We start from the raw sequence: 21,029 nt of genomic DNA, 5'->3' as shown, positions 1-21,029 counted from the left end.
GTGAGCTAAGGACAGAGAGTGTGCCTTGGAGTTGGGTCCCTGGAATCTTAGTGACCCCAGTTTCAGATGAACCATATCCTAACTAAGAGCTATAATGACCAAATAAGAGCGCTTCTCCTTGAAGCTACGTATCTGGAAACTATGACAAAACAAGTGATTCTCTGTCCTGTCCGCTCACCGGACACTCGGCGTTTACGTGCCTTGCTGTTTCCTGTGGCTCCTGTTGGCACCCAAGGGCACCCCCGGGATCGGGTTATGATAACAACAGCAACAGTGCGGACTACGCTGAGGACTTGCCAGAAGAACTCACTGGCCCCCAAAACGATCCTGCTTCACGCGCTGAACTTCCACAACCCGGCGGTTACCAGGGAAGCGGGGAGCTGTGCGTTCTCCCCCTTTGCTGCGCCTGTTCCTCCTCCACATCACAGCTCAATTTCCACCTCTGGCTTCTCTCACATGCCCTCCTGGCGCCGATACAAAGGAATCAGAAAGCCAGGGATCTCTTCAGATGAGAAACAACTTGTTCATGGCAATTCCCTGCAAAGGCCCTAAAACCCAAACCGGAGCTAGGAAAAACAGCACGGCGTGAGTTGCAAAAGTGGGACCTCGTACGTCATCTCGCCCATAATGCTAGCACGCTGTCTACAACCCCTTTCCGTGTTCATTCTTTTCTGCCCTGCTTCTAACTTCCCATCCAAACCAACAGGTGGGCTTAAATCTATAGTATTTTTGCACCTGTAAAAAACTTTAGCAATTTTCTTACGGACTGGAGAAATGACTACAGCCAAAGAACTCCAACTTTCATAAACAGGAAGTGTGTAAGTACCCAAACTGCTAACAATTACGTCTCTAGTGACTCAGGTGAACAAAAATAGTCTTTTCACTGAAATTAGTTTCAGGTTTCAACGCCACTATTAACGAAAATACGAAATTAGAGAAATATTTTAAGAGAAGCACACAGCAGCCTCCATTTAAATTTGTGACTCCCACTGAGATTTATGCTTTAGTGCGTCACACAATGAAGACATTACAGGAGACCTGCTTACTTGACAAGCTCTACCGCTGACACGTTACTCCAGGACACTCAAGTGTGGAGGGAATAAGATGATGAACAAATCATCTTCTACTCTCTCGAAAATGGCACAAATGATGCTTTTCTTCTGTCATTCTGTGCTGATGATATGCAGGCAAACCATTCATCGCTATGGTTTTTCCTGTGTTAATAAGCCTAATTAGGCTTGAAGCAACAAAAATGAGTACCTATGTACAATTAAACGTGATTTCAACAAAAACAGGAGTTTGTGTAAAAGGACAGAATTTTTAAAGAGTGTTTTGTTTTTATAAAGCTGATATGTATTTATTACAGAACACTTAGAAAATACACAAAAAGAAGAAAATAAAAGTCATCCATAATCCTACCTCCTCACCACGAGGTATAGCCACTGTTAAATAACTGCATGCTTTAAAAATTTTTTTTTAAGTTGATTTATTTTTGAGAGAGAGAGAGAGAATGTGTGAGCATGAGCTAGGGAGGAGCAGAGAGAGAGGGAGACACAGAATCCGAAGCAGGCTCCAGGCTCCGAGCTGTCAGCACAGAGCCTGATACGGGCTCGAACTCACAAGCCGTGAGATCATGACCTGGGCCGAAGTCAGACGCTTAACCAACTGAGCCACCCAGGCATCCCATGCATATTTTGAAAGAAAAAAATATTACTTAGAAGTAGTGAAAAGTAAAAAGTCAATTTTGCTTGAACCTTAAAGTGACAAGGATCACCAGGCCATGGAGATGAAAAATCTTTTTTTTTTTTTTTTAAATCTTAACTAAGATGCCCACTCACCATCCCAACATTTAGTACCTATTGCTAGATCACCATCCTGACCTCAGGCCAGTTTTTATTTTGAAAAACTTCAAAGCTACAGCAAAGTTGAAATTAACACCCAAATCACCTAGACTCACCAGGTGTCAACATTTGGCCACATCTGCTTTATCTCTGTTTACACATGCATTTTTTTTGGTTGTTTGCTGTTGAAAAACTTCAAAACAAAATGTGGACATCACGACATCCAACATATATTTCCAAAGAACAGGGACATTCATTCTAACAGAAAGTAGTAATTTTTGTGGACTAATAAAAATTCTTAATTCCTTCCAGCTGACCAAGATAATGGGCCAGACTCCAAAAAACTGATTAGCCTGAAGTATTAAAGCTTATTTTCTTCCTCTTTGCCCCACACTGTGACTCCTTCCTCTTTTTGTTTTTTAAAGTTTATTTATTTGGGAGAGACAGAGACAGTGCATGCAGGGGAGGGGCAGAGAAAGAGGGAGAGAGAGAATCCCAGGCAGGCTCCGTGCTGTAAGTGAGGAGCCCAATGTTCCTTTCATGAACAGGACAGTCCCTACAACAAAGAATTATCTGGCTCAAACTGCTGATGGTGGCAAAATGTAGAAACTCTTTAAGAGGAAGGGGTCAGGGGTGCCTGGGTGGCTCAGTCGGTTAAGCATCCTACTCTTGGCTTTGGCTCAGGTCGTGATCTTATGGTTAGTGAGTTCGAGCCCCACATCGGGCTTGCTGCTGTCAGCCGGTCAGCACAGAGCCCGGCTTCAGATCCTCTGTCCCCCCTCACTCCCTCCCCCGCTTGTGCTCTCTCAAAAATAAATAAAAACATTAAAAAAAATTAAAATAAACAAATAAATAAACACAAACCAAAGAATGGCTTCCTCAAAAGCTGAGATCTAATACGTAGCATAGCTAAGCCACTACTCTTAATTAGAAGATACCTTTTACGGTACATCACGTAACAAAGAAAAAAGTTCATATATGAAATTAAAAGGAATACAAGGACACAGGAAAACAGGCATTCTCATATAATGCTGATGATGACTCAAACTGATACAAACTGCTAAGCTGCCCTCCTGAAAGAAATCAATCGTATGCCTCAAAAATTCGTAGCAAGTCCAAACCAACAACTTACTCTAAGAAAAGAACGTTACGTACACCAAAGAGGAAGGAGCATGAGGATGCCTGCTACTGGTTGTTGTGTAACACTGAGAAATTGGAAATTTTTTCCCAGTGCATTTTAGTTTCACTTTTATTTAAAATGTTTTTAAGCAGAAGTTCATGTACAGGTGAAATGAAGGCGATCCCTTTCACATCTACAGAATTTACATAGATAGTTCCAACTGCTTGTACTTAACTCGAAAGATCCACAGAGTACTGTAAGATGTGTTGCAAAAGTAAACAGAACCCACAAGACCAGTGGTAGGAAAATGTCTCTTGGTTAGCCCGCAGAACCGATCAGCTGTCTAGCGTCCACGTTTTAGCTCGCCTTTGACGTTGCGGCATTGAACTCTACGGGAGATCTAAAGTGACTCCCAGAGATGCTTGGGAAACTGATCCCTACCGTGGTTCCAAAGCACTGAACTGAGGAATGGACTCAGAACAGACTGATCCAGCCTGGAAAGGCTGAAGCTGACGGATGAGCGATCTGTTCGTGCCCAACCGTGCAAGGCTCAGCAGCCAAACTGTGGCTTCACCGCAGGACTGATGAGGCGCTTGGCAGGTGAGTGAGGGGATCTCTAGAACACATGTGCTTAAGACTGGACCTAGAAGGATCTAGAAGGGGACAGCTCTTCTCAGACATGTTCCATAACCTGGAGAGCTTTATTCACCTTGGAATTGTGGCCGATCTCTCTGCAATTATCCTGTCTGCACTCACCACCCCCATCTTTAGATTAAGTAAACTACCTGACTCATTCAAATGGTGTCTGCATCTGGTGTTTCCATCAGCCCGTGCCTATTATTATCCTTTGGCATTAAAATAGGCATGCCGTACTCTGCTAAATAAACCATGGGAACACGAATGCTTTCCAAAGAGTGTGGTTTGGCAGCCCCTGGGGCATCCTGGAGCTCCGTGGCAGTCCGATGCAGAGAGCCACATCTCGGTACACAATACACGCACCGCGGTAGCCTCACCTACACTCTGGAGAGCTGTCCTCATACAACAAAAAACGGAGTGCCTGTCTCTGCAGAACGTAACCTGGCCTACGAAGGACTGAACTGGTATCACGGCCTCTTCCTTATCCCCCATACCTCGGGCAAGATGAACTGCTCCACAGGCTTGTACCACAGCTTGTTCACTTGCACACCACAGCTCGGAGGACTAAAACGGGCCACGAAGAGGGCCTCCTACGGATGGGGGGGAGGGGGAGGAGGAGGCGAGAAATAGGAAAAAAACAAAGAGAAAAGACTTCATGTTAGTACATCTGCAGCAAGTTTGCAAACCTCTTCTGTCTTGGTCAGCATAATTCTCGATGGCCCAGCCACAGTTAATACAGGTCTCCTGTCATTTAGACATCATTTGTGTTTTCCCGTGAAATCGTGGTTATTAAATAGGTATTTAAGATAACGAAAGTTGTCACGAAGTTCTAAAACACTAACTAGGGGCGCCTGGATGGCTCAGTTGGTTAAGCATCTGACTTCAGCTCAGGTCATGATTTCGCGGTTCCTGAGTTCGAGCCCCACATCAGTCTCTGGGCTGACAGCTCAGAGCCTGGAGCCTGCTTTAGATACTGTGTGTCAGCTCTCTCTGCCCCTCCTGCACTCATGCTGTCTCTCAAAAATAAATAAACATTTAAAAAAATGTTAAAAAGATCCGAAAGTAATCCTAATTTCTAGATCAGGATAACAGTGGAATCCAGAGACCTGCTGTTTTAGTTATGTGTTTGAATTTTTGTATCAGTGAAACTTAACCACAATAAAACATAAACTCCCATACCTGAGTCATTTCATGAAGCTCTCTCACTGTAATCATAATGGCTGGAATCATTAGTAGGATTTGTTCCCTCCTGCTTACATTTATGTAATTAAGCACATTCACTAACTACAGATTCTTTAGAAAAGGCAGGAATAGGACAAAATGCAAAAAAAATAAATCTAATCTTAAATTGATTTACATATTTACTGGTTGCTCTCTAACACTGTATCTGTTACTAACAATTAATGTTCAAAATAATACAGAAGTAAGTTTAATGATGTCTAAAAAAACTGAGTTCTTCTATAGATAACAATTCTATAGATAACAATTATGAACACTGGACAAAACCAAAAAAAAAAAAAAAGATCTGAAGGCACTGGAATGTGAACAGGCTGAAACTGGAGGAAAATCAATACTAGGAAGTATGGCACATTAAAAAAAAAAAAACAAAAACATTTTTTAAATGGTTCTTAGTCTGAAGGCACACCTTGCAAGGGCAACTAGAAATTCTAATTAAAAACTGCCATTATTCTGGTTGAAAAAAATCAAAGGACAGAGTTGGGATAAACACACCAGCTACAAAGTGAGGAAAATCCTGAAAAGTAAAAGGTCAAAAAGAGAGAATCCTAAATTCTTCATATAAATTCTGCCCAAATCTGTGGCTGACTTAGAATCATGACAGCCACATTCAAAGCGGAATCCAAGTAGCCCATCAAAGTCCCAAAGAACTGAACAGAGATTTCAGCTGCTGCCCATTGCAAAGGAGAAAAAGTCTAAAGTCTCTCTCAGCCAATGTAGCTGCCTGCCTAAAACAAACAAACAAAAAAATCAACTCTGCATGGAATATAATTGGATCCAGAGATCCTGCAATGAATTATTCACAGTATCTAGGATATAATCCAAAGTTACTTGAGAAAAGATACACAAGGAAAATGTTATCCATGCTCAAGAGAAAAGATGATAATCAATGGAGACAGATTTCAACATGATTCAAATACTAGAATAAACAGACAGTATTTTAAAGCCATAATTATAACTAAGGTCAAAGCTGCAAAGAAAATATGGTCAAATATGAATGAACAGGAAATTTCAGAGAAATAAAACTACAAAAGAGAGTTAAAGGGAAATTCTAGAACTGAGAAGGACAATATCTAAAATAAATTCACTGGCCAGGCTTAACAGCAGATTTGAGATGCCAGAAGAGTCAGTGAATTTGAATACAGATTAATGGAAATGATCAAATCTGAAAAACAGAAAAAAGGTCTAATATACATGTAATTGGAATCCCGAAATCAGTGGAGAAATGGGGTTGAGCAAAATTTTTTGAAGACGTAATAGCTGAAGGTTTCCCAAATTTGGTAAAAGACAAACTTACAGATTCAAGAAAGTTGGCAAACCCTAAGCAAAATAGACACAAAGAGAAAGCCACACCAAAGTGCAACACAATCTAGCTGCTTTTAAAACCAAATATAAAGAGAAAATCTTCACAGCAGCCAGGAAAAGCAGGCAAAAACCACATAACATATATCTTCCCAGAGGCAGTATGAAAGCTAGTTGGCTGAACACCAGACACAATGGAGGCCAGAAAATACTGAGCTGACATCTTAAAAATATTGAAGAGAAAAAAAATCATTCCATAATTTCTATATCCAGAAAATATTCCATAAGAAAAAAAGGAGGGGGGGGGGACAGAATAAAAGCAAAACAAAAACATTTTCAGAAAAATGAAAACTAAGCAAATTCATTACCAGTAAACTTGCATATTCAGGAAACTTCAATATTCAGGAAGGAATGAAGAGCACCGGATAAGGTAAATATGTGTGTGGGCAAATATAAAAGATTATACCTTCTCTAAATTACTTTCATACACATTTAACTGTATTTTTTTTTTTTTTTAATGTTTACTTGTTTTTGAGAGAAAGATAGAGGGACAGTGCGAGCCGGAGAGGGGCAGAGAGAGAGGGAGACAGAATCCAAAGCAGGCTCCAGGCTCTGAGCTGTCAGCACAGAGCCTGATGCGGGGCTTGAACACACAAACGGTGAGATGATGACCTGAGCCGAAGTCGGATGCTTAACCGACTGAGCCACCCAGGCGCCCCCACATTTAGCTGCTTAAAGCAAAAGTTGTAACGCTGTATTGTTCTTATATTTTACATGAAATGGTACACAACAACAAAGAAAAGTTTAAGATGTGTATTATAGTCTTTCCGTCAACCACACACATGCAAAAATAGTAATACAAAGACTGTAGCTGAAAGGACAACAGAGAAATTAAAATGGAATCCTAAAAAATATTCAAACCCAAAGAAGGCAGGAAAAGAGGAACAGAGAAATGAAAAACAGTGGAACAAACAGAAAACAAATAGCAATATGAAAAACAGAAACCTAACCACTTCAAGAGTTGCATTAAATGTAAATGGATAAACACTCCATGTAAAAAAGTAGAGATTCTCAGACTGGATAAAAAGGAAGACCCAACTACATGCTGTCCTCAAGAAACACAATTTCTAGCAACATAAAAAAAAAAAAAAAATGACATATCTTGACCAAGACGAATAGGAGGTTGGCTTAACATTTCAAAACCAAAAAATGTAATTCATCCCACTAACAGAATAAAAAATAAATAAGAACCCTGGTAACATTCTATATGCCCACTATCAGGAGAACAGATAACATATTGCTGGAATACAACTCAGAAAAAAAAAAAAAAAAAGGAAAAGGGATGGGGCGTTGGGTGGCTCAGTTGGCAGAATTTGCCCTCTTGGTCTCAGGTCTCAAGCCCCACATTGGGCACAGAGCTCACTTAAAAAAAAAAGTAAAAGGGAAGGGAAAATTCACTAATACATACAAGAACACGTATGGGTGACAAAAACACGTTGAGTGAAAAGAGCCTTACACAGGAGAGTACTTTTTGATTCTATTTACATATAAAATCCCACAAGAGGCAAAACTAGTCAATGGTAACAGAAAAGAAAAAAAAAAAAAGGCTACCTCTAGGAAAGGGACAAGGGGACAGGAGTTTGGTTTACACAACCTTGTGCAGTTTAAACTGACTGAGGGGTGCCTGGCTGTCTCAGTCGGAAGAGCACGTGACTCTTGATCTCGGGGTCGTGAGTTCAAGTCCCATGTGGGGTATAGAGATTTCTTAAATAAACTTTAAAAAAGTAAATAAATAAAAATTAAAAACCACAAACAAACATTAAAGTCTAATTAATGACATGTATGCTGAAGTGTTTAGGGCCAAAGTGTACTGATGCCTGACACTGACTCTGAAATTCAGTAAGGAAAAAAAAAAAAGGATCGAGAAACAACTATGTACATGATAAAGCAAATGCAGCAAAATATTAACTATTGTAGAAATCAGCTAGATACATGGGTGTTCACTGTAGAATTCCGCCAAGATTTCTATAGTTTAAAACCCACAAATGGATCTTTTCAAATGCAATTCCTCACTGACATACTCCTTCAGATATGCTCTGTGAACAAATCAGATTTCCCCACGTACCAGGAACACAGTTAAGCCCAGCTGTTTTAAACTTTCCTTCCCTCTACATCCTCATTACAAAAGACCTTTGAAGCAGCTGTCAGCCTTGCATTATAGCGACAGGCTTTCAGGCTTGGAACAGAGACAATAACACTCGCTTATACCTCAGAGTCCCAAAGTTTTTACGTTCACTATCAACTTTTGTAATTCCTTAGGCTTTAGGGGATTTTCGGTTGGGAATTTCTAATCTGGTCCAATTTTTTTCTTTTCTAGATACAAGACGGTTATTATCCATTGGTATTCTCTTCCCAAACCAGCATATGAATATATTATGCTATCGTGTATCCAATTAGTAAGGGAAGTCTTCCAACCACAGGTAATTATGTAGTCTCCCAATCTGCTATGTGCCATGAGGAAAAAGCTGGTGTTTTTTAAAAAGAAAACTGGGAGGAATTTGTAAAAAAAAAAAAAAAAAAAACCAAAACAGTGCATACCTCTTGTTCTGCCTGATAAAGCTTGACAGTGATGTTCCTCTGGAAACCCACATCGCTGGCGTCATAAAACACCCCAAGACTGGTAATAACAATCGGGTAGAGGACTCGGAAGGTCACGCTGACAACCTGGTCCTCAGAAATTCCTGATGAGGTGTCCTCAGAAAGACTGAATGCCTCGATTTCCTGGTTCAAAACTAAGGATGTAAGGAGAAAAGGAGTTTTACGTAACCAAAGAAATATAATCGTATAATTCACAAATGACAGTAACTAAAAAAACTCTCCAGAAATATGGCTGCTTCCAGGAACAAAAACAAACTTATTTGGAAATTTAAGAATGAAGTTCTCACCCACATCTTGGTAAAATATTTAATTATCAGAACAACTTTAGTAAGTTTTTGTATACACATGTGGGCATATACATGTCCAAACGCCACAGAGGAATATTATCAAAGGCATCTATCTATTAGGAAAGGTTGGATAAACAGGGATATTAAAAACAGTACCTAACACAGTCATAAATAATGAGAAAATTTAGTCTTGCTCTGCAAATTCCAAAATTCCTATTTCTTGCTGGGCAATTTAAAATATTTGTGATGTCGCTGGGGTGCCCGGGTGGTTCAGTCAGTTAAGCACCCGGCTTCGGCTCAGGTCACGATTTTGCGATTCGTGAGTTCGAGCCCCGCGTCAGACTCTGTGCTGACGGCTCACAGCCTGAAGCCTGCTCAGATTCTGTCTCCCTCTCTCTCTACCCCTCCCCCACTAGCACTCTGTCTCTCTCTCTCCCTCAATAATAAATAAACATGAAAAAAAAACCTAAAAAAATAAGTAAAAAATAAAAAAATCAAATACTTGTGATGTCATAAGACAAAAGTACTTGAAATCACTTCCAACAACGCTGAAAAACCCTATGCAATACTGGTAAAAGAGGAGCACATCACACACAGCAAGCATTTCATCACATCCCGTGCACCAGGCCCCATCACGCTCACATCTTCACAACTGCTACGTCGTACGGCATTATCTGGCATCGTGGGTTACGATACTGAGGCCTGGTGATTTCAGCGACTCACTCAAGGTCACAGAAAGTGGCAGAGCCAGGAATCAACCCCAGGTTTATTGACTTTGAACTCAGTGCACTTTACACTCCCTGGTCTAAATCAAAGCCAAAAACTGTCCTTTTCAAATAGCATTTTTAATTACCATAAATGAATCAGGCCCGATTACATGAAGGAGTTCACATGGCTGAGAACATCGGTGCCACTTTGTGAAGTAATATAAAGACCTATTCTACAAGATTTTCTCAAAGTCCTTTGTATCTTTTAGAGCTGTGGCTTTCCAATTTTGCTGCTCACACAACCCCATCAGTTAAACACATTTGTATACACACTCATATATTTACTTACAAAATATGCACATATATTACTGTTACCAGTGTGCTCAGTCTATAAATATTACGTTTTATTTTCAGTTAAATAGAAATTCAGTCTTCTTCTGACACCCAGTGGATCATTTGGATCCCTACCTAAGAATTTCTAGAATGCTCTTTTACACTTAACAGATGCTCAATAAAATGTGACTAAGTGGAATCAATTGCTCCTACCCAATCACATACATGAGCAGGAGGGTGAAAAGGGAGGATACACTTTTTATCATGAGCTGGGCAAACACTGGCCAGGGAGTCTAGACGCTAAATAAACTGGATGACGGCAGAAGTTTTTCTTTTTCATACACTCAGTAAATTTAAGATATTCAAAATATAAGCATGTATGTTAAAGGCCAACAGGTTAAGCATATTATAGCATAATTACATATCTATTTAAAACAGATGGACCTTGGACTTCAGGCTACCTAGACACAGGAAACTGTGTTGCTTTGATAATGCTACATTAATCAACTCTTCTACACAGCCAGAGTATCATGATGATTAGTGCTCATGATGACCTTAAGGTATTAAAATAAACCTAAATGCTGTCTGAGTCATCAAAAACGATAAAATTAGATTCAATATAAATTTAGTTACTCATATTTTCTAAAAATTTGTAAGCTAAGTATTACATATATGAAAATCTTCTATTAACCGACAGCTCCACTCTCTTACTATTAATGAATAGTAACCCTCAAAATAATAAAAGCCTGGTTAATTTAAGGTGACATTTTTAAAAATTTGATTTGGTTTTGGGTTTCAAATGTAATTCGTTCTAGGCTACTCTTACATCATCGGTAATACATTTTATTAGGCTCATGGTCCCTCTGGGACTACAGTGCAAGCGAAGGGACCTTCTCTCAAGACAAACACAATTGCCCATGAAATTGTAATTGCAACATTAACTAAAAGATTGGGAGTAAGAAACCTCTGCTTTACCCTACAGACCTGAAAATACGGTACAATTTATTTAAAAAGCTGATAGAAACTGAACTTTATAAAAGGCAGGTTCTTTAAAATAAAATTAACTACCTACTACATCCCAAGAACTATTCTAAATATTATACGTATATACCAACTTATTTCATCCAGTCAGTCCCTATGAGGTAAGAACTTTCATGTCCACTTTATGGATGATGAAACTGAGGCACGGGGCGCCTGGGTGGCTCAGTCTGTTAAGCGTCCGACTTTGGCACAGGTCATGATCTCATGGTTTGTGGGTTCGAGCCCTTTGTCGGGCTCTGTGCTGACAGCCCGGAGCCTGGGGCCTGCTTTGGATTCTGTGTCTCCCTCTCTCTGCCCCTCCCCAGCTCACTCATTCTCTCTCTCAAAAATGAATAAACATTAAAAAAAAGGAAACTGAGACACAAAACGGGTAAATAATTGATCAAAGGTCACACCTAGAAAAGGCAGAGCCTAGATTTAAAGCCATGAAGCCAGACTCCAAAGCCCACACACTTAACCTATAAAAGTGAGGTGTATATAATCATACAGGTTTGACAAATCTCAAAATACCAGAAGTCATAATCAGCACATTTAAGACTGAAAAGTTTAATCTCCCTTAGAAACACAGTTGAAAATAGGAAATGTGGATTAAGAAAGATAAACGGTTATACAATCCACAATTACCTAAAATCGGTTCCCTGGTAACAAAGGGAACCCAATCAGACCATCTCTCTGCCTCATTAGAACTCCCAGAAATCTTGAACTATAAGGAATGTGAAATATTACTCATATTTAAAATTTTGGGGGGCACCTGGGTGGCTCAGTTGGTTAAGCGTCCAACTTGAGCTCAGGTCTGATCTCACTGTTTATGCGTGCAAGACCCGCATCGGGCTCTGTGCTGACAGCTCAGAGCCTACAGCCCCCTTCGGATTCTGTGTCTCCCTCTCTCTCTGACTGTCCCCCGCTCCCACTCTGTCTCTCTCTCTCTCTCTCTCTCTCTCTCTCAAAAACAAACGTTAAAAGAAAAAATTTTTTTTTAATTTTTTTGCCATTTCTTTCTTTTGCAGAAGCTTAGACAATAATCCTAAGAGAAAGCCGATTCACAGTATTTGTACCAAGGTCACTCTAACTCGACAAGACAGTGAAGTGAGCAGTTATCTCCAAGTTCAAGATTCCGTTATTCAGGACTTATCTAGGCGTGAGGAATCTCCAGATGCATCTGAATCACGCTGAGCAGCTAACTCTCCTGGATCCTGAAGTTATGTATATCTATAAAGACTGAACAGTGATCAGTCAACTGTCAAAAAAGATGAAAGCTACACTTGGATGAAAGCTGAATTTTAGTCTGCTAAATAAAAATGGACCACGGGGGCTAGGGAGCTTAGCAGCTTTTCGTCCACACCAGACTTGTACACGGAGTGACAGGGCTGAGGAAAAGGGCAACTCACCTGGGTTCGTGATGTTGAGCAGTCGGCAGGAGTAAGGGTCTTCCCTGTCTTCCACGGGCACCTCGCAGCCACGAGCACCTATTATGAACTTGACAAGCACACTGAGAGAGACGTTGGCATTAACATCAGATACTGATCTTTACTTTGCGCACACACGTTTCTCACACCCACATCAGAGCTTTTGCTGTGAGACACAAGTATTTATGACGTTCATTCCAACTTTCCTTTTCCAGTCCAGCAAAAGAACCAGCAACCCAAAAGTCGCCAGCCACCAAGTGCCTTCCGCGTAAGCCCTCCACTGTCGTGCTGTTTTAAAGCAAGTCTGAGTGTCTGGCCTGGCCGCCAGCAGACGCTCACACCAGTTATGAGCAAACTACAGTAAAGCCAGTTTCTCATGCCCCGACCCACAAACGTATCTCTGTCTGCAATCTTCTCGACTTGCTTCCTTCCTTGTCAGAAGGTATTCCTTTGCTCCAGAGCAGTCTGTCTATGCAAGAGGAGGTCCTCTCCTACACCTTTCTTTGCCGGTTACCTGTACCGTGTGGTCCCTTCCCTACACATTATAAATACGATGAAGTGTTTTTTGTGTTTTTTTTTTAAATTTTTTTTTATTGTTTATTCATTTCTGACAGAGAGACAGCATTAGCGGGGGAAGGGCAGAGAGCGAGGGAGACACGGAATCCGAAGCAGGCTCCAGGCTCTGAGCTGTCAGCACAGAGCCCCACGTGGGGCTCCAACTCATGAACTATGACATTATGACCTGAGCCAAAGTTGGACGCTTAGCCGACTGAGCCACCCAGGTGCCCCGACGAAGTCTTGGTATTAATTTCTGTATAGCTGCCATCCCTTCCTTGTCTCTACCCTTTCCTTTAAAGTCCTACAAAGGAATTAACTAAAGTTGCAGGCTCTAACTTCTCACGTCCCACTCATTTTATAAAACAGAGATTCTAACCTCGATACCCAACACTTACACTGAGATGTTTACCCCAATGTAGCCACTGATTCGCTGTTAAATCAACAGATGCTTTTCAACCCTTCAACCTGTGGTTCGATAGCGCCACCTCAAACCTGTGGTTTGATAGCCTGGACAGGGCTCTTTCCCCTCCGTTACACGGCCGGCTCAGTCCCCTCACTGGCTCTTCTTCCCCAGCTTGTCCATTAGGAGAGATGACTAAAGCAGGGCTTTGCCCTTGTCTCTTCCTTTTCTTTTTTGCTTGCTCTCCCTGGACACGGTTTATTCCTGAGGCTTCAACTGGCTTGAGAATGATTTCTGAATTAGCGTCTCTAGTTTGGACCCATCTTCTAAGTAAAAGGTCCCTATATTCATTGGACACCTTCACCTAGATGGCCTACAGGTGACAGGTGCTGGAGCCTGTGCCCACTGGCTTGAGAGAGCCAACCGCTAAATTTTTGGGAATTGTGTGGGCTGGTTATTAAGCCTGGCCTTTATTAAATTACATAAACTTACAATTAATACATTACATTAAAAACAAAGAAAATACCTGAGTTAATCGTTTCTTAATCATTTCACTGTTATCTATGCTCTTGAGGTTATTTTTATCTATTCTATCCATGTGGTGGAAATATAATGGTGTGCTAATTAATACATACCTTCCCGAACTCTATGTTCAGAGATGTTGCATTAGTTAGTTCAAAGTGGTCACGGTGAGAGTATTTACACCACGGAAGGGAGCAAACACTACAAATAAGGGTTTTATTTATTGTTTTGTTGACTTTAAGTGATGGGAGGGGGGGAAAAAAGTAAATGTTGGAGGAAAAGGTAATGCAGATTAAACTTAAAAATGTGCCATGTCTGTACAGATCAACGCAACAGGACAGAGAGCCCAGAAATAAACCCGCAATTATATGGTCAATTAATCTATGACAAAGGAAGTAAGAACATCCAATGGGAAAAGACAGTCTCTTCAACAAATGGTGCTGGGAAAACTGGACAGCTACATGCAAAGGAATGAACTGGACCACTTTCACATACCATACACAAAAATAAACTCAAAATGGTTTAAGACCTAAATGTGAGACCCGAAACCATAAAACTCCTAGAAGAAAACAAGGGCAGTAATTTCTCTGACATTGGCCATAGAAACATTTGTCTAGATATGTCTCCTCAGGCAAGGGAAACAAAAGCAAAATTAAACTACTGGGACTACACCAAAATAAAAAGCTTCTGCACCGTGAAGGAAAAAATCAATGAAACTAAAAAAAGGCAACCTACTGAATGGGAGAAGATATTTGCAAATGACATATCCGATAAGGGGATAGTATTCAAAATGTATAAAGAACTTACACAACTCAACACCAAAAAACTAAATAATCCAATTAAAAATAGTCAGAAGGGGGGCGCCTGGGTGGCGCAGTCGGTTAAGCGTCCGACTTCAGCCAGGTCACGATCTCGCGGTCCGTGAGTTCGAGCCCCGCGTCAGGCTCTGGGCTGATGGCTCGGAGCCTGGAGCCTGTTTCCGATTCTGTGTCTCCCTCTCTCTCTGACCCTCCCCCGTTCATGCTCTGTCTCTCTCTGTCCGAAAAATAAATAAAAAACGTTGAAAAAAAAAAATTAAAAAAAAAAAAAAAATAGTCAGAAGACATGAATAGACATTCTTCCAAAGAAGACATCCAGATGGCCAACAGACACATGAAAAGATGCTCAACATCACTCACCATACAGAAATGCAAATCAAAACTACAATGAGACATCACCTCGCACCTGTCAGAATGGCTAAAATCAAAAACACAAGAAACAAGTGTTGGCCAGGATGTGGAGAAAAAGGAACACTTGTGCGCTGTTGGTGGGAACGCGAATTGGTGCAGCCACTGTGCGGAGGGTCCTCAAAAAATTACAGATAGAATTACCATATGATCCAGTAATGCCACTATTGGCTACTTATCCAAAGGAAACAAAAACACTAATTTGAAAAGATATGTGCATCCCTGTGTTTACCGCAGCCAGTATCAGGCCATGGAAACAATTCCAGTGCCCACTGATAGATGGATGGATCAGGGAGATGTATAGATATACGATGCAATATCACTGAGCCATAAAAAAAGAATGAACTCTTGCCATTTGCAACAACATGGATGGATCTAGAGAGGATAATGCTAAGTGAAGTAAGCCAGAGAAAGACAAAACAGACTCTTAACTAGAGAAAACAAACTGGCCTACACCTGTAGGCCATCTAGGTGAAGGTGTCCAATGAATATAGGGACCTTTTACTTAGAAGATGGGTCCAAACTAGAGACGCTAATTCAGAGGGAAGGTGGGGAGGGGGGACAGCTGAAATACGTGAAGGGCACCCTTATTGTGGGGCGCCTGGGTGGCTCGGTCAGTTAAACATCCGACTCCTAGTTTCAGCTCAGGTCATGATCGCACAGTTTGTGAGTTTCGGCCCCGCATCGGGTTCTGTGCTGCTGGTGCGGAGCCGGCTTGGGATGCTCTCTCCTTCACTGCCCACCTCTCAAAATAAATAAATAAACTTAAAATTTTTTTTCTTTAAAAAAGAGCACGCTGCTCATAATGAGCACTGAGTACTGAATGGAACTGCTGAACCACCCTATCATACTCCTGAGATAATGCAACATTGTATGTTCATTATACTTGAATTAAAAATAAGTAAATAAAAATTAAAAGACAAAAGCTACGTGTTTGTAGCCATCCCGCTGTGAATGGTACAAAAAATTGAGGAAATACTCTTCCACTGACCAAAACCTATCATCTGATTCAGCAAAGAAGCTGTGGACTCTACTGACTGAGAGTAAACTTCCGGCACATACCTCAGTTGTCACTTTAGTTTTACTCTTTAACTTAAAGGGAACGTTTATGTCAGAACTACACTCTTTTGTCAGTGGCAAGCGTAAGTCAAGTCCAAAACAATAAAAGCATTCACAGGAGAATCTGCTGGCTACACGGAATTTGTAATAAAGAGTATCATACAAGTCATCCTGTCACTTGTGTGCCGTACATCCTTTGTATCAACAAAACTTACCGCAAACATACACGTACATACAAACATACTCATTTCTCAGAGAGCCAGCTGGTAAACACTCACTAGCACACCACCGCCAGGAGCTACCACAAACTCAACATTCCCACAGCGGACTTCTTTCCCATGACACCTGCTCTTCTCATCTGGCATTTTCCGTGTCGACTGATGCTTTCACTATTCTCCATGTTAAAAGCTAGCAATCCTCCTCCTCCTCCTCCCCCCCCCCCCCCCACTTACTGACGTCATTTTCCTCGAAGGTCACGCTTTAGTCCAGCCCCTCGGCCTGTCCCCACGGCTGTTGTGCGTGACCCGGCCGCTGCCTACCCCTTGGTCCCACACCCTCCCTGCTCTCTTTACCTCATCATCCCTGTCTCTCCGCCTCTCTTTCCTTCCCCAGCGCTTCACCTCACTCTCGCCCACAAGCCCCTACCCCACGTGCTCCAGTTACATGGCACTGTTTGGGGTTTCCCTAACACTCCAGGCTGTTTTCTATCTCTTTATATCACAGCACATATAACATTTTATTACACTATTACATCTACTTCCTTCCATTAAACTTCCCCCATAAAGACCCAGGCTACACCGTGACTATCTTTATATTCTACCACGAGCAGCACACTACCTCCGTGCAGAAGATACGTTGTGAAGTTGACAACTTATTTATTTTATTACAAAGGCTTGTAATTAAACAAGGTCCTGGAAATATATGTGGAGTCTGGCTCCTTCAGTGAAATGCAAGATTTGAAAGTAAGCCACAGAAATGCAAACACTTTCTGTTACTAATGGCCAATTAAGGCAGAGTACCATTTATAAACAACTAGCATTTAAAATAAGAGTGCAGGGATGTCTAGGTGGTTCACTCGGTTGAGCGTCTGACTTCAGCTCATCACAGTTCGTGAGTTCGAGGCTCATGTCGGGCTCTGTGCTGACACCTCAGAGCCTGGAGCCTGCCTCGGATTCTGTGTCTCCCTCTCTCTCTGCCCCTCCCCTGCTCATAAGCACTCTCCCTCTCCCTCTCTCTCTCTCTCTCTCTCAAAAATAAAAAGATTACAATAAAAGTATACACAGAAATGAATAAATTTGCTAATTAATTATATTTACCAAGTTAGTTTTTTAAAGCCATCTTAAATACTCTTACTAGGTCCATAAACTTACTCTGCCCCAGGAAGGAGTTTGGGCTAACATCTATTTTTATACAGCTATCCCATCATTTTTATAAAACAAATCACCAACCTACTAAATTTAAAGCAGGAATGCTATGATGACAAATTAATTACTGGTGAATATCTGAAGGTCAATTTTCCTCATGACATTTAGTTCTGAGTCATTCCCTCAATAGCTGTTGAGTGCCTTCCCCTGGGCCAAGTTAGGTTGCAGGTATCAGAAATACATCAGTGAAAAAAGCCAGTCCTTGTACCCATGAAACTACATTCTAATGGAGAAAGACAAACACTTTATATATATAAAGCTAAATATAATAAACATGTTAGTTGGTGATAAGTATTAGAAAGAAAAATAAAGTCAAGTAAGGGAAGATACAGAAAGGGGTTGGGTGCTATTTAACATGGGGCTGCTAAGGTGACATCTAATCTAAGCAGAGATCTGAAAAACCTGAGACCGGGGAACCAGGAGGATATCCAGTGGAAGAGTGATAAAGACAGGGGAGATGGTAAGTGCAAAGGCCCTGAGGCAGAAGCACAATTAGTGTACTGAACCACGGTGATGGTGACCACTGTAGGGGAAGCAGATCTAGATAAGGTCAAAGGCCACAGTAAAGACTTAGTATTTCACCTTGAGAAATCAACAGGAGGCATAGGATCAGAAAACTGACACAATTTGACTAATTTTAAAAGAAGCACTCTGGCTGCTGTATGGAAAATAAAATACAGAGGATCAAAGGTAGAAGCGGGAAATTCAGATAGAGGCTTCTTCTGCAATCATCCAGGTGAGAGGCAGCGGTGGGCTGATGGTAAGAGGACTGGGGTGCCGAGAGCAGCGGTTAAGGTGGTCAGAGGCTGGATTCTGGAGGTGACGTAAAGGTAGCACCAAGAAAAGATGCTGATGGGTTGGATGTGGCATGTGAGAGAAAGAAGAAATCAAGATAACAACATTTTATTTTTAAAACTTCTATTTTCCTGATGCCTCAACATCCTCACAAACAGGCTATGAGCATTGTGCTCAGGTGACCCGACGGCAGAGTGACAAGGCTGGTCCCTGCCAAGAGTTCTCCCTCTTGCCCTCTCCTGACTGACCTAGTGACATTCTTTTTTCTTTTTTTTTGAATATTTATTTATTTTTGAGAGAGAGAGAGAGACAGAGAGAGAGAGAGAGGCAGAGAGAGAGAGGAAGACACAGAATCCGAAGCAGGTTCCAGGCTCTAAGCTGTCAGCAGAGAGCCCGACGCGGGGCTCCAACTCACAAGCTGCGAGATCACGACCTCGGCAAGTTGGGCGCTCATCTGACTGAGCCCCCCAGGCGCCCAGGGGTCGTTATTTTCAGAGACGGGAAAGACTACGTAGGAAGTACAGGTTTTAGAGGAGGTTCTGATTAGTAGTGATGAGTCTGAGGCCTTTCATTTGCCAGGTAGTGGGTTCTATTATCACTGAAATCATGAATGAAAGAAACTGGTCTTGAAAAAGAATGAAAGCTGCTATGCATAAGATAGGAAATCTGCAGATGTTCACTGCCGATGATAAGAAAATTCTGCAGTTGTATAGCTACTCAGTCCCAAACATGCCAGCTTCATGCAATCCCGAGAGAGCTTCTGAGAACTGGCCATCGCCTCAGTGTCCTCACATGACTAAGAGTTCAACCTCCCACGCTTCTCTTCCACTAGCCTCTCACTCTGTAACTTCAGAGGCTGGTCTCCCTGAGAAGACCAAGGCCTTGGGCTCCTAACCGATAACTAAGCCATCTAATATCAACAGATGTGCTACCAAAGGTCAACCCTGGAAGGGTAGTCAGGAAAAAGAGCATGGCGTACCACACACACTGCAGACCACACAACTAAAAAAGAGCACAGAACAGAAAAAAACTAAGTGCGTCTCTGGGGAGTTAGCGAAAAGCATATTCACACACAAACTTGTCTAAGCGGAGAACTCTTCTGGACTAGAACCGTTTACAAATTACTGTTCTAAATCAAAGCAGAAACAAAGCAAAATAAAACAAACCAGGTATCTATAAATAGCAGGTATGTTAACCAATGAATACAGTCTCCCCCAACTATCTTTTGGCTAAGAGCCTCAGTTAAATTTACTTTTGTGGGACACCTGGGTGACTCAGTCAGTTAAGTGTCCGACTTCGGCTCAGGTCATGATCTCGTGGTTCATGAGTTCGAGCCCCGCGTCGGGCTTTCTGTCAATGCGGAGCCCCTTGGGATCCTCTGCCTCCCTCTCTCTCTGCCCCTCCCTTGCTCATGTGCACACTTGCTCTCTCAAAACTAAATAAACATTAAGAAAAATTTCCTTTCGTGACCCAGTTACATGGAGGGAAGGCAAAATGAAATGGCCATTTCTCCCAGGGAGAAAGGCCACAGGCCTAAATTAGCATCTCTGACCATCCCCGGAGAAGTTTTTCACAACTCCTACTCAGTAAATCGGGCAAGGTGCCGACGAAGCAGACCTACCGTTGCCTTAACGATGGATGTTGCATTAGATGCTTCAGCCAGGTGCTTCTTATCACATTTCGAAGTTCATGGTTATGGCGAGCTGACAACACACCAACTACGACATCATAGTGACTAGATTTCCACGGAGGAAATAAGGCCAATTGATCTAGAAATAAGCAACAATGAATTAGAAATGTCCTGTGTCAATTACTAAGTTCAGCACGTAACATAAAAATTTTATTACAGAACTTATGTTCATATGTGTAGAAAATACAAAGGAATACAAAGAAAAAAATGTTTTTTTTAATGTTTATTTATTTTTGAGAGAGAGCGTGAGCAGGGGAGGGATAGAGAGAGAGGGAGACACAGAATCCAAAGGGGTTCCAGGCTCTGAGCTGTCAGCACAGAGCCCGATGTGGGGTTCGAACTGGGGAACTGTGACATCATGACCTGACCTGCAGTTGGGTGCTTAACTGAATGAGCCACCCAGGCACCCCAAAGAAAAATTTAAAAACCACCCAGAGATGTACCAACCAGATAACCACTCATAACATTTTTGGTGCAGTCTTTTTGTCTTCCACACACATGGATGTACTTATGCTCACATAAGTACATAAATTCTTTAGAACTAACAAGATGTTCATGGTGAGAATCGGTTTGGAAAGGCGCCATGGCATAAACCATGCAAGAGTCGGCAGTAAGAGTCTGTTAGGCCACAGGCAGAATCCTGGCTCTTTTTTATGACCTACAAAAGTTATTTAACTTCTTTCTTTTTTTGTTAGAGATTTTATTTTTTAATTTTTTTAAGTAATCTCTACTCCCAATGTTGGGACTCGAACTCATGACCCTGAGATAACAAGTCTCATGCTCCAGTG

At 41.5% G+C, this 21,029-nt stretch overlaps 1 protein-coding gene across 3 annotated transcripts in view; it reads right to left on the bottom strand.

Moving 5' to 3' along the window:
* Positions 1-21,029, bottom strand: part of B3GALNT2 (beta-1,3-N-acetylgalactosaminyltransferase 2) — a 63,867-nt gene that overhangs the window by 22,156 nt on the left and 20,682 nt on the right. For all 3 annotated transcript variants that reach the window (XM_042909403.1, XM_042909401.1, XM_042909402.1), the window contains 4 exons: positions 20,173-20,320; positions 12,550-12,650; positions 8,734-8,927; positions 4,092-4,187 (listed from right to left, as the gene is read on the bottom strand). In XM_042909403.1, coding sequence (XP_042765337.1) covers positions 4,092-4,187; positions 8,734-8,927; positions 12,550-12,650; positions 20,173-20,198 — 417 coding nt within the window. In that variant the 5' untranslated portion in view covers positions 20,199-20,320. The remainder of the gene's footprint in view (positions 1-4,091; positions 4,188-8,733; positions 8,928-12,549; positions 12,651-20,172; positions 20,321-21,029) is intronic.

Source organism: Panthera leo, chromosome D2 (genome assembly GCF_018350215.1).
Source record: "Panthera leo isolate Ple1 chromosome D2, P.leo_Ple1_pat1.1, whole genome shotgun sequence".
Lineage (NCBI taxonomy): Eukaryota > Metazoa > Chordata > Mammalia > Carnivora > Felidae > Panthera > Panthera leo.
This window is presented reverse-complemented; position numbering and strand designations above follow the sequence as displayed.